At 35.1% G+C, this 13779-nt stretch overlaps 1 protein-coding gene across 1 annotated transcript; it reads left to right on the top strand.

Annotated features, from left to right (window-relative positions):
* Nucleotides 1-2517: 2517 nt before the first annotated feature.
* On the top strand, nucleotides 2518-13376 carry LOC120326462 (signal recognition particle receptor subunit alpha-like). The gene is made up of 13 exons (XM_039392761.2): nucleotides 2518-2726; nucleotides 3604-3687; nucleotides 4308-4471; nucleotides 5263-5411; nucleotides 6405-6531; nucleotides 6995-7154; nucleotides 7592-7692; nucleotides 8014-8210; nucleotides 8798-8970; nucleotides 9723-9936; nucleotides 10551-10676; nucleotides 11454-11590; nucleotides 12420-13376. The coding sequence occupies exons 1-13, from the start codon at nucleotides 2604-2606 to the stop codon at nucleotides 12543-12545; spliced, it is 1881 nt and encodes a 626-aa protein (XP_039248695.2). The 5' UTR covers nucleotides 2518-2603; the 3' UTR covers nucleotides 12546-13376.
* The last annotated feature ends 403 nt before the right edge of the window (nucleotides 13377-13779 follow it).

Raw genomic sequence — 13779 nt, 5'->3', positions numbered from 1 at the left:
GCAACACACTTTGGTATTTTGATGTTCTAGGTATTTTTCTTCTTCATTGGTGTACAATATTCAGTTTATAGTGACATAAACAACTGAGTTGCAGATTGCTACAGAGAGTCGAATAAGTTGAGTGAGAGCATTGCTATATTTTGTTCATTTATATATAAGTGCAAAGAACACGACGAACCACAAAATTTAGAATAGGCTGAGGCGGCCCGAGCAATCTTCCCATCCATCTGTGGCTCTCCAAGTGGCCACGTGACGCCTTATTTCATAGCCAACAGCAAACCAGTGCTCACCGGGGATCTCAGTAGTATTGACTATTGCACATTTTGACACTACAGAATCCCTGTCTGTGGCGCGAATCTCTTCTTGAATATGGCGCAGGAAAGCTTCATATGAAAATACACCTGCGAACCAATTTCCCGTGGAAAAATTATCAACGGCGTGATGGAATATTCTTGAAATCTCTTCATAATCTGCCCTCCCAGATTTTATGAGATTTGTGATACTTTGGAGTAAGGACTTGAAGTTCCCATCCTTCGCTCGGCCCAGGCAATGTCGCAGTAATTGCTTTATGAATTCGATAGTAAGACGATGTTCGTGGCCCATGTTGCCAGTCTCTCCGGAAGCATCCACAAGAAAATATTTCAATTCTCTAATTCTTTGAAATAAATTAAATGCTGCATCGATAGGTGTCAATTGATGTGACAAATGAAAATTAACATCGAGAAATTCGATGTTTCGAACGATTTCGCAAATTTGAACATCATTAAGACGAATCGCTCCTGTGTTGCTGTGTAAGCCGATCATGTAATTAAACATCTCTATCACTTTATCAGGAGTATTAAAAAGTGACGGGTTCGATAATTCGATTTCCCAGTCAGGTTTACGAAGAATGAACGCACTACATATTGAGATATAACCGCATTGATCTCGTCCTTGTTCATTCGGGTATAATTTCACCTGGCCGTCAAAATACTCCAGACCGATTTTTAATAAACGTTCTCTCAGAAGATTCAAAGCGTAGTGCATAGGGACCGAGTCGACTAATACGAACGTCCCTGAATATTGTACCAAGGCATCACTTTCCGGCTGTATTGAATGACTGTGCAATGTTTGAGTTTGTGCAATAGAGTTATTGGTCGAAATTACGGGTATTGTGGTTTTCCGATGCATGGAAGCGCACGTATTCTGGTTCACACGTATGTCCCTGTGCAGTGTTTGCGTAACAACAGAGTCATTGGTTAAAACTTCGGGCATGATATTTTGCCTTTCCACATATTCGCCCGAAGCGCTTGGATCCGAATTGTTTTCATCGTTCCGATTAATAAATCTTAGCCCACTAATACAATTATCTGTTTCATCGCTCTCTTCGTCTGCCCGTTTCGCTAACAAAGCAAAGTTTGCATTGTCATCACTACTTTCTGAATGTGTACGTTCATGGGCCATTGCGAAAACAGCTCGAAGTTCAAACCAGTGACTGAGACACCGGCCTTGCCGATAAGGGACACGTAAAATATCTCAATAGCACAATGAAACATAATTTCCTCCACACGCACGAACTTGTCCAACTCTAGCCCTAAATCTGTGACTGCTTTCTGAAACCCTCTGTGCCCATTGGTATTTCGTAACAAAAATTTCACTTCCTGTTTCATGTAGGTGTCACATTCAGGTAAGATCCGTTCTGGCTGAGTGAATAAAACTATACGCACACACACAAATATCCTTCGATACCGCCTGCCATTTAAATTTTGCCAGACGATAAATAAACACAGTATAATAATCGCTAATTCATTTATACAGTGCCATTGTATAAAATAATATAGATGGATGGAATTTGATTTTATGCGTTCGTAGGCCGTTCTCATTACATACAAAAACACCACAACACAAAAGCAATGAGTAACAGAAGGGATTTGAGAAAATTTAGAAACACATATTTTGCGATCGACATCGTCACACTATTGATGACCGGTGACTTTTCAGGTACCCATGTACTCTCGAAATTTCCGCGTGAGTTTTTATTCACTATAATATTATTCTATAAGTAATCATTATAATCATTTGATCTAGTTTCATTTTAATACGTGGGTAAACACAAAAATGAAAAATATCATTTCGTTCGATAACGAAAAACAAAAAATGGTGGACAACCGCAAGATGCTTAATTAATCTGGCATCATCTGAATTTTCTAACATATGGTTTTAATTCAACAATATGACGTTGAATATTTCGTGTCATATCATAATCGAAATAATATAACACGCCTAGTAGAACACGCGTCCAATTTCCCTTTTGTAAAAAGTAAAATTTTCAAAAAGAGTTTTGCTTAATAAATACGAATATGTTTTAAAGGACACAAAACAGATAAAACTTAATTTAGAATTAATTTTTAACACGTAAAATCAAAAATTTACTGCGTGCTCAAAATACATTTTAATAATTCACCTAATAAAAAATATCAACAGGAACACTAATTTTTACGCGTGGGGTTAATGATGAAATTTTCTTATTGTGGTTATCTTTATTCAAAGCGTTATAACAAGCTTATTAGTCCGGCTGTTTTCAATCTGGTATATTTCCTACTTCGGGACTTAATTTATTCGAGATGTTGGACTTTTTTACTATTTTGAGTAAAGGTGGATTTGTGCTTTGGTGTTACACTTTTCAAGGCATCAAGACAAATATATCAGAGCCAGTTAACGCCCTGATAAAAGGTGTTATTCTTCAGGTAACGATTGGAATTTTTTAATTCTATGCATCTGCGCGTCAAGCACAACTAGGTACCGTACCGAGCTAAGGATTATTTGAAATTCCAAGTATAGAATTAGCTACTACTTTGTTTTTGTAATTTTTAGTCAGAGGCAGAAACCAAACACCTACGAACAGTACCGGTAACAATGTTTCAAATCTGCAAATCAGAAATAGGTAGTTAAAGTTTGATTGTTGTATACCGGTACCTGTCCGTACCTCCTGCCAATTTGCCATTGTTTAATGTGTAAATAAATGCTGGAATGAGGGGTATAGCGAAGTACACGCCGTACCATACTGCCATAAGTGTCTAAATAATGCCAAACAAGAATGTTATGTGAAAATGAATGCTGTGAGGGCTTAAATAACGCAAAACGAAATATAATATCTGAATGTAAAAATAGAACCCAAATTGCAATAAATATACTGGTAAGTCTGTCATGTCGGAACGCACAGTACCCATCTGGCATGCCCTGTTTAGTTGAAAATTGAGTGGTTTTGATTTGACTAAACGTGTCTGTCAAGAATTCTATTCTTCACAAAACAGATGTTTTTAAAAAAACACCAAAATTTCATATCAAATTTTTGTTTGGCATTATTTGACTAAGCAGTTTTGGGATCTATTTTACATTACATTTGTTTTGACGTTATTTAAACACTCAAGGCATGTACTTTGCTAGACCTGAAATGGGAGTAGTGGAGCTTGGAAAATTCATTCCCATATCATATTTCAAATTTGCATCATTTTCCAGATTTTCCCAAACTTTTTTGTGTTCATTGTTTTTTGTATGGTTTTTTTTTTTTCGGGGAAATTGAAATAAACTTATACTATACTTATCAATTCTCCATATTTTCAGGAGCGAGGTGGAAGTTCTCGCTTTGATCATGGATCATTAACATTAAAATATAAACTTGACAATGAATTTGAACTTGTGTTTGTGGTAAGTTGGATAATTCATTTTGTATATGCTTTTTACCTCAAACCCAGCCCAGGTCTAGCTTATCAGAGGGATTTCATTTATTTTACAAAGCTTGCTTACATCATGAAGATTATGTTTTTAATAATTGAATATTTTTTGTTTTATTCATGGCAATGTTGAGTTTTGTAGTATAGATTAAATTATATAGCAATGCGGGATACTAGGATGATAACATAATATCAGATATGACCATCTCTGTTTATGGTATCCAAATCTATTAATATTCATATTTTGTTGATATCATACATGCCACAATCAATTTATGGATTGCTGTTTCGTTCACAATAAAACTACACCATTTCTCCTTTCTGATTAATTTAAATAGTTGGTCTATTTGGTATTTGTATATACATCATGATTTACAGAGAAAAAAACAGGATTTTTATCATCTGCATTCTCAAATATACATATTATCCCAGAACACTATTATTTTTAAACTTCAGTATTTATTTTTATATTTCTCTATTTTAGCATTCATGTTTTACATTCGTAGTTGGGTCCCATGATCCCAAGTTTCGGTTTTTCCAGTTTTAGTTCTGTGATCTCTGGTTGACTTGATATGTTTTTTGTTTTGCCATTAGGTTGGTTATCAGAAGATTTTATCTCTGACGTATATTGACAAATTTATCGACGATGTCCACCGTACTTTTAGAGATCTTTACCGGCAAAAACTGGAAAATTCCGGTTTTATCAAGTTGATCAAAGAGGAGTTTGAATATGGAGAAAAATTTCTCAAAATGTTAAAGTAAGCCCATAATTTTTTTTCGAGATTTCCTTATCACTATGCATAGCAGTTGCAGGTTCCAATCTCGTAATGAGTGAATATGCATGATTGGATCACTGGAATTTCTGACAGATTTTATCGCCCATGTCTCTGAAGTTTATTTACATCCCACTTATTCACGAATTATGCTCCAAACAAGTTTTTTGCGGGCATCCTAATATCTAATGGTATGTAGGGAGCCATTCTTTTTGTAAGTACCAAAATCTGTAGAATTTGGCATTGCCTATCAATTTATTACATACTGTGTAAGACAGTGGGCACAGGGTTCAATCCCAAGATTTTTAACCTGTGATGTCAGCAGAGTTGAGTCTAACTCAGGCGGGTAAGGTTTTTAACCAGGGGCTGGTGGGTCATGTAAGTGTGACGTAAAAAGTTACATTTTATGAACAATATTTACAGTGTTACAAAGCAAAGGTGGAAAACAATATGCCTCATGCGAAAACTAAATTTAACCGCAATCTCAACAAATTCCTTGAGCTATTTTTAGCTAAAACATTAAAATTTGATTTCAGTTTGGTTGTGGCAGCTTTAGGCGGGCCAGATTGAATTACGTAACGGGCTGGGTTTGGACCACGGGCTGTACTTTACCCATGTCTGGTCTAACTGCTTTGGCATGCCTGAGATAGGGGACAACTTTTTAAAATGAATATGGCCCTCTCGTTGTGTACATATATTCATATATCTGTCCATGCTTGTCTTATTGCTAGTTTTAGTCGAGTTATAAATGACGTTAAATAATGATATTTCATCAGGGCTGCTGAAGCAATTAAAGTGCAAACTAAAATGAAGGATTTCCATGAATCTGAAAAATCTAAGAAAACTGTCAAATCATTGAAAATGGACAAGAAAGAAAAAGATAAAAAAGTTGAAAATGAAGTTGTTGCTCCAGTTGTTGCTAAAGGTTGGATTGTTAATCGATTTTTACCCTCAATGTCGACGATTTTAAACTAATTCCAAATTGTGAAGTATCATTCTTGAGTTCTATCATCCATTCATATAGGATCCCAACCCCTTTCCTGAAATTCCTCTCTCACTGAGCATAAAAAGTACCAATTTATTCAATCTTTAATTGATTCTTAGCTGGTGTTATGCACAAATCACACTTCCTGTTTTTGTACAGTCCAGTTTATAGTGTATGAAAAAATAGGTATTATAGTAATAATAAAGAACTAAATCATTTTAGTATTCCCCAGGAACGCCGAAATTCCTCCCTGGAGAGATTCTTTCCCGATTGGGAAATGTGGATAAATATATTAGACTATGATCCTATATCTTGATTATACAGGGCGTCCAAAAAGTTTCGCCCGATTTTATGGCAAAAACAAATGTAAATTCAAATAAATTTTATTGTATGATAGTTGATAAGTACAACATCCAACATCTATAACATCCAATTCAATACAGGTTGACTATAAATCTTTTCACAATTAAAAAATAAATTATCATTTGGTTTTGAAGACTTTATGATCGGGCGAAACTTTTTGGACACCAAAAGCATTTTCCATTCACAAGTAGCAATCTCAGAGGATGTTGTTTCCTTAGTGGTGAGAAGGTGAAATGCTGTAAGAGACCCAATGAGATATTTTATGTCCCATATATTTATTATTTAGCCTATATACAGTATTTCTAGCATTAATAATCTCTAGTATCAGCAAAAATTTGTAAAACAATTAATATTTTTTGTTAAAACTGCTCAATTTGTATTTGATTTTTTTCTGATTATACAAATCGTTCTATCATCAGACATGATGTAGGTTTTCACATGAATCACTATTATCCTGGTGTTTGAAACTATGAAACAAGCGGCTTAAATTCATTATTTATAAGTTTATTTTTACATTCTTATTCAATTCACCCAAAGTATTGCATTTTCAACCTATTTATTTTATCGTAGCGAGTCCAAAAGCATCTCCAAAAGCCAGAGGAGGTAAAATAGTTGGATCCACAGAGTCTGACGAGGTTTCGAAAAACCGAGAAGCTTTCATTCAACGACAACTTGGGGGAGGAAAGAAAAAAGAAGCGTAAGATCTTTAAAAACTCACCGTATATTTCTTTTGATTATCAGCTAATAATGATGATTACAGCAGTAATGGTGCAACCTGAGATATGCTTGCCTTAAAGATTAAGCTATGCAGATGCTAGTACGAGTTCTCGTAAAGCAAAACTGCAAATGGCTCATTAAATCAGTTTTGGTTTAATTGGTCTCGTAAGCGAAGTGGTAACTGTGGTCATTCTAGATGCAATAATCGGCAACTTTGGAAGGCGCACTTTTATCAGATCAAAACAGCGGGGTTCGTCCTGTCACATTTCACATGCTATTTCGATGGAAGAGATTATGCTTTTCTTATTTATCTTTATAATGCTATCAAACATCCTTGTGACATATGCTACTTACGAATTCGAAGTAGCAAGTAAACAAGGAGAAAGGACTTCTCGTTCATTAAATAATAAGCATATTCAATGTTGGTCTTCCCTGCATTTTAGTCCAAAGAAATCCGAACCTAAGCCTAAAGGCAAGAAAGCTAGAGTGTGGGAAAATGGAGGAACAACCAAGGATGAAGCAGCATATGATTACAGCAGTAAAACAAATGGGGATTCAGAACAACCACTTGTCAATGAACGGCAAGAATTATTGGACGTAGAAGTAAGTTTTTGGTTGTTTATTTCTGTCACGCAAAAACGCCCAATGGCGACGTAGCACGTAGCCATTGAAATTAAAGCTGTGCCTGGAATAGGTTATTCTGAAAGAGTAGATGCTCGAACAGGGCTTTAAATTGTGGAAACAGAATAGTGATTTTGAAGATGTAAGCCAGTCTGCCAACTCCAGATTAAAGTCTTCATACTATTATCAGAAATTTCTCTATAGTTTAGTATCGAAAGATTTTGCTAGGTTTAAACTCTAGCAGAACATACATTTGATCATTGTGACTTACTGACTTTATACAAAAATTTGCAACATTAGCTTCCTCTGTTCATTTGCTCATAACTTTATGACTACCCCAATCCAGGGCAAATAACTAAATTTAATCTTCAAGCTTTTAAGTTTTTTGAATTATCGATCTCTTTCTTAAATATGAACAGCTTGCAATGGTGGGAACAGCAAGTGGAGCAATAAAAGATCTCGAAGTAAATGAAGATGATAGTGATGATGAAGATGAATATGAGGAAGAGGAAGTTCAAAGGTTGGGTCAAAGTGCATTTCTTTATTGGAAATGGATGATACGAAAGTCACGTTTTTAAAAAAAAGTTCCACATAAACTTGTTTGAACAGAATTCAAATATTTGCCCTTTCACAGCATTGTTTTCTTTAGTTTCCTGTATTTCTATTATTTAGAAATAGTATTGGTCATCCCTGATACAATCTTTTCAGCTGCCTTGGCCTTGGCTGAGGGTTTACCATACCGGTACTGCTACGCTAGTACCTTAGTGTCCATGTATTTAAGATTTGCTGTCTTGTCTTAATCTTTCATCGACTAAATTGAATTGAATTTCTGTATTTTTAGTAAAAAGTCCTCCGGAATGTTTGGTGTCTTCCGTGGTCTGGTTGGGTCGAAAGCTCTAACGAAAGAGAATCTGACTCCTGTTCTTGATAAAATGCGAGATCATTTGATTGGAAAGAATGTTGCTGCTGATATTGCTGATAAATTATGTCTATCTGTTGCTGGAAAACTGGAAGGAAAAGTGTTAGGAACTTTCAGCTGTGAGTTGTATATATTTCAAATGTTGGATTCTTTCAATCATGGAATTTGAACATAAGATATTGCTTCTGGTTAGAGAATTTAGGCACATTTATTCATTGAATTAGCGCAGTTGGGATTTTTCTGTGTGCTTTAATCTTTCTGAAACGTGTTTTTGTAGCAAAATTTTGCAAATTTGCAATATGGCGTCGGGGCAGATTCTGACACATATTTTGGACCTTAACTCCAGTCCAAAGAAATTTTGACTGGATTCTGAGATTTTGAAACAAACAAAAAAATTGGTGCATGTAATCCTTTTCACTGTAATCCTTTTCCTGTTTCACTGAGAATGCTTTGTTAACTGGGTGCTTTCGCTTGGGGATTAAGACTTCATTTATCGAAAGTGTGACTCCCTGGGAATTCATAGTTCGAAAATTATGATTCCACATCAAGATTATTATTCTCCATTGTGCGGCTACTCAATTTTTTTCCAAAGATTTGTATAAAAATTATCAAAATGTCTGGAGTGCGGCCGTTTCAGAAAATATGCGTTGCGCACGAGTATTTTTGCCTGTTCAAGTATCGTTATAAATGATAATACTTTTTTTAGCTGTTGCATCAACTGTAAAGCAGTGTTTGAATGAATCCTTGGTTCAAATCTTGACTCCAAAACGTAGAGTTGATATTCTTCGTGATGTATTGGATGCTCAAAGAAGCAAGAGGCCTTATGTTATTACTTTTTGTGGAGTCAATGGTGTTGGAAAATCCACTAATCTTGCCAAGGTAATTAGCGTTGATAGGGGTTGGGCTTGGTAATGAAGTGTTTTGACTCTCAATAAAACTTTATTAATGTGAACTATGGATGCCAAAAAAAGAACAAAATTTAAATCTGGTAATTACATGTAACTAAATTCATTACACCTTTATGTGTAGTAGTTTATCCAAATGTGTTTGGGAAGTGTCCAAATTATTATTTAATTCAATTTCGAAATATTTTGGTTTCTGCATTCGAATTGTGATCTTTATCAAATTATATGGAATAATACTACGAGAAAGTCAAAAATATATATAAGGATTTTTGCTGCTGCAAATTATAGTCATTATGAATTTCGTGAATATATCGTTATGATTTAACAGATGTTAATCTGAGTAACATATTGTTTTTATACTCCATGAATTGTAAGATGATTTATGTTTTATCACTGAACTGAAAACAGTTTCTCATCGGTAGAATTAATGGTACTCTCATAGTATGTGTACCAGGTTAGATTTAGGCCATAATTTTATTCCGATTTCCCTTATTTTCGTTATATTACGAGTTCGGGGACTGTCTGTGTTAGCCAAGTGAATATATACCCCCTGTTCATAGGTTTCAGTCTTTTACACAACTTGATGTGAATTAGGCGAACAAAATTAGTTACCTCCATATTGATACACATACTTCTGGAGCGCCGAATTAATTTCCTTTAAACCAGTGATATTTCTTAATTTACTCTAATTCACTGTTTTTTCATGACGAATTTTTGTTTATTTAGATCTGTTTTTGGTTGGTTGAGAACGGGTTTCGAGTCTTGATTGCTGCTTGTGATACATTCCGAGCTGGAGCAGTAGAACAACTTCGTACTCACGTCGCACGTTTGAATACACTTCATCCTGCTGAAAATCATGGAGGAAGTAAAACTGTTTTTCTGTTTGAAAAAGGTTATGGGAAGGATGCTGCTGGAATAGCTATGCAAGCTATCAATGCTGGTATGTCATATCTCATCTATGTATTTTTATAGAAATTTCAAATAATCTGGTAGTATGACCTTTACCTAGCTATTGCCTACCCAATTCGTGAAACCAACATATTAAGTTTTCTCAATGTGCAATGCCACTAAACGGATAGATTTTAACATATAGACTTGTTTTTATAGCTGAATAATATATGAAAATTATTTGAAACATATTCCTGGGGGCTCTGTGATAATGTATTTTTGTAGGAATCATCGCTATTGTAATTCACATTGTTTGAAACGCTGCATTGGGAAAATATGGGAATATCGTTGATTCTAAACTTAGATATGGCAACAATTTTTGGCCCTGGCGTTAGGAAATTTGTATAACAAATTTTGCTTCTAATTATCATATCATATTTTTGTTTTGTTGTATACAAAGCTGGAAACATTCAGTCGTGAAATGACACTTAAGCTAATTTTCGGAAGAATGCGATTTGTCTAGTTCATGTAACCCACCAAAGTCTTGAAAAACCCTGAGTGAGATAAATTTTTCACTGATTATGAAGTGCATATATATTTAAGCCAAGATTTTCACAAACAGAAATCGATAATAAATATAGGTAATTTCAAACTCTTTTCTTGAAGCTCGGGATCAGCGCTACGATGTTGTGTTGGTTGATACGGCAGGCAGAATGCAAGATAATGAACCTTTGATGAGATCACTTGCAAAACTTATTGCAATCAACTCTCCTGATCTCGTTTTGTTTGTTGGTAAGTGGAGTTTAATTGTCCAAATTTTTATCCGATTCTTACTCTGAACACGGCTATGTGCAAGCAGTCATGTGAATACCTTGTTTACCTCCACACTCGAGTGTTGGATGTTTTTTCATGACTTTCCCACTTAACAAGGCAATGTGAAATGATACGCCAGGATAACTTATTACTTATCGATCTTGAACTTGTCTGTCTGTATGTCTGTGTGTTAGATGCACGCGATATCTCACGAAAGTGAGATTGGATCTGCTGCAGATTTTGTATGTGCATTCATCATAGCTCAGATCAGAAGCCTATTGATTTTGGATGGATTATGTCGTATAATTAGCGAAGTATTAATTAATTAGTGATGGGACACACGGTGTCATTATGGAGTAAGACCACTGTTTTGGGGGATCCCCTAACCTTCGATCGGTAAGACTTCGGTTTCCAACCGAATTCTAGTTTACCTGTTATCTTGAAGCATGTGGATGGGGGTTGACATAAAATTCAGTCTGAATAAAAGCAGGGTATTCAGATAACCCCGATCAAGAGCAAAAGGAAGAGGAACCATTCCATATAGAATAGACCACATCAGTAATCACTGAAAATTATAAATTTCTGCCTCGAGTGATTGTGGTGGTTTATTGTATAAATCATTAAAAGATAGTTGATTTAAACAAATAGTAAACACAAATATAATAATTAAGTACTGATACTATTTGATAGCCTATAGTAGATAGTTTTATGCAATCGATATAGTTCGCCATTCAGCTGATAGTTTTTTTTTTTCAGGTGAAGCTCTAGTTGGAAATGAAGCTGTTGATCAACTTGTGAAATTCAATCAAGCTCTTGCTGACTTCTCTCAGATACAAAATCCAAGACTCATCGATGGGATTGTACTAACTAAGTTTGATACTATTGATGATAAGGTAAGATTAAACAAAATTATGTTGTACCCTTGGAGTTTCTTACTAATACCTTCGTCGAAAATTATCTTCGTACCTTATCCAAATACTACTATGGCCGAAAACAGGGCTGTTGAATCAGAGATTGGCATGTTTTTAATGCTATTCAAGTCTGAGGCGAAGTCATATTTTTAAATTTCCGGTAGTCGGTAGTCTAAGCCAGAGTCAGAATTTTGAATTCTTCAGAGTCTGGAGTGGAAATTCCATAATATTAAGGTAATCAGTAATCAGTGGTTAATAAATTAAATGCAAGTGCAATAAATTAAATTATAGATAGGCCATATTTCAGGGTGAAGGAGACGCGAGGGTGATTATCAAAATTTGTTTTTTTTGGAATTCGGAGTTGAGGTCTGAATCAAAATTTCTTTCAACCTTTAGTCAAGAGTCAGTTCCACTTGTGTGAGTGAGAGTTGGGGAGTCTATTATTGAATAGATCTTAGTTTACAGCTCTGCAAAGAACAGCTGTACTCAATCTTGTACGGGTATAAGAGTAATGTACAAAAGCTGCTCCTGTTCCATAAACAAAGAAGTTGATTTTGCAAGTCCTGCAGTAAATTAGGGAATATACGTGCTGCTTTCAATGGTGTTGTTTTTAAATGTCTAGGCAGTTCAATGCTATATGAATGCTCCAGGAAATTCTTGATCAAAAGTTGGCTGGATGTACAAGACAGACTATTTGTGCCACAACCACCACAATATGCAAACAAACTATTGCCATATTCATTGCTACTAAGTTTTTTATTCAATATATTTAGTTACCTTTTGTCTTAACTGTAGTTATGTTCTTTTCTAGGTTGGAGCTGCTATTTCTATGACCTATACAACTGGTCAACCAATAGTGTTCGTTGGAACTGGTCAGTCGTATCCTGATTTACGCAGTTTGAATGCAAAAGCAATTGTACATGCACTTCTCAAATAAATGTTGCGATTGATAGAAGATTATTGCCTCAATGATGACCAAGCAGTTAAAATTTTGTCCACTTTAATGAAAGTTTTTTGTTATTGTTTAATATGAAAACAAATCTATTAAACAGGGATAATAACACTTTATGCTCTGTTTATAAGTTGAATGATTCCAAATAGTACTCAATATCGACAATCGGGTTTCCCTCCTAGATTACCTAACAATGTGAGAGTATAAATCTATCTATACAAAGTAAATACCTTTATTATTGCAGCATCTTATTTGTTCTCTGTTCTATATTGTAAAAATGTCTATCAGTGGTGTTGTCATGTTATCTAGAATTTTTTGTGCCAAATGTGATTCCGGATTTTTGACAGATATTATAGAGAGAAGGGCTTATTTTTTTTTCTTTTGGTGGGGCCTTCGCCCAAATTTCAAAGTCAGAAATTACTCAGCATCATATGAATGATTTCTGACTATGTTGGTGTTTACAGATATAAATTATCATTGTGTGATCTGGAAAAATGCGTTAAAAGTTGCTGACTTACAACAAGTAGATTGGACCTTGTGATAAAACCTATATGGAGTAATAAATATGTTTGCATTTTTAACAAACATTCCATTTTAAAAATGGAATTTCCAATATCATTTCCTACTAAATTTCCACTTTTGTAGCTTGGCATCAGACTGTCTCTGATCTCTGTGCTGCTGTAGAGTATGAAAATTCCCCTTGTTGTTTCAGCAACTTCCTGCGTTGTTCAGTGCTTTTGAAAAGAAATGCAGATGCATATACTGCTGTTTTATGTTGCAGGAATTTAAATATAATATATTGACGTGGTTGCCTCATACAGAAAGTAAAGCGTCTTGTGGGGATGGGGGATCTTAGTTGTACGGTGCGACGTGTAGTAGCCTTTGTTTTGACGATCTTAGGATTTTTACATTTCTCCCCTAAAAACGGGAAAGTTGGTCGCATCACAAACCGCGGTCTTTTTTTTTGGATGCCAGTCCATGTCTGGTATGGGAATAGTTAACTTGAAAACCTGCAACTGGTCAGCCATTACGCGAGCCGTCTAGCATAATTATTTCTTCGAATGTGCGAAGACAAACTTAGAATTCACTTGTGAATTTTATCAACTTCTGTACAAAAGAAATACTATAGTCAGGTGGTTTCTAATCTTTTTCGTTAAATTCCCGCACTCGCCTATTTTCAGAGTTTTATTTCTCGCTCGACGTGCATAGAACCAATTTT

Source organism: Styela clava, chromosome 4 (genome assembly GCF_964204865.1).
Source record: "Styela clava chromosome 4, kaStyClav1.hap1.2, whole genome shotgun sequence".
In the NCBI taxonomy this organism is placed as follows: Eukaryota; Metazoa; Chordata; class Ascidiacea; order Stolidobranchia; family Styelidae; genus Styela; species Styela clava.
Note: the sequence above shows the minus strand (reverse complement) of the source record. Positions and strands in the feature narration are given on the sequence as shown.

Bases quoted from the DNA above. Each gene is read 5' to 3' on its own strand.
- LOC120326462 (XM_039392761.2), top strand. From the start codon at position 2,604: ATGTTGGACTTTTTTACTATTTTGAGTAAAGGTGGATTTGTGCTTTGG. The intron at 6,532-6,994 runs GTAAGATCTTTA...CCTGCATTTTAG, and splicing joins GGAGGAAAGAAAAAAGAAGC to TCCAAAGAAATCCGAACCTA. The intron at 10,677-11,453 runs GTAAGTGGAGTT...TTTTTTTTTCAG, and splicing joins TGATCTCGTTTTGTTTGTTG to GTGAAGCTCTAGTTGGAAAT.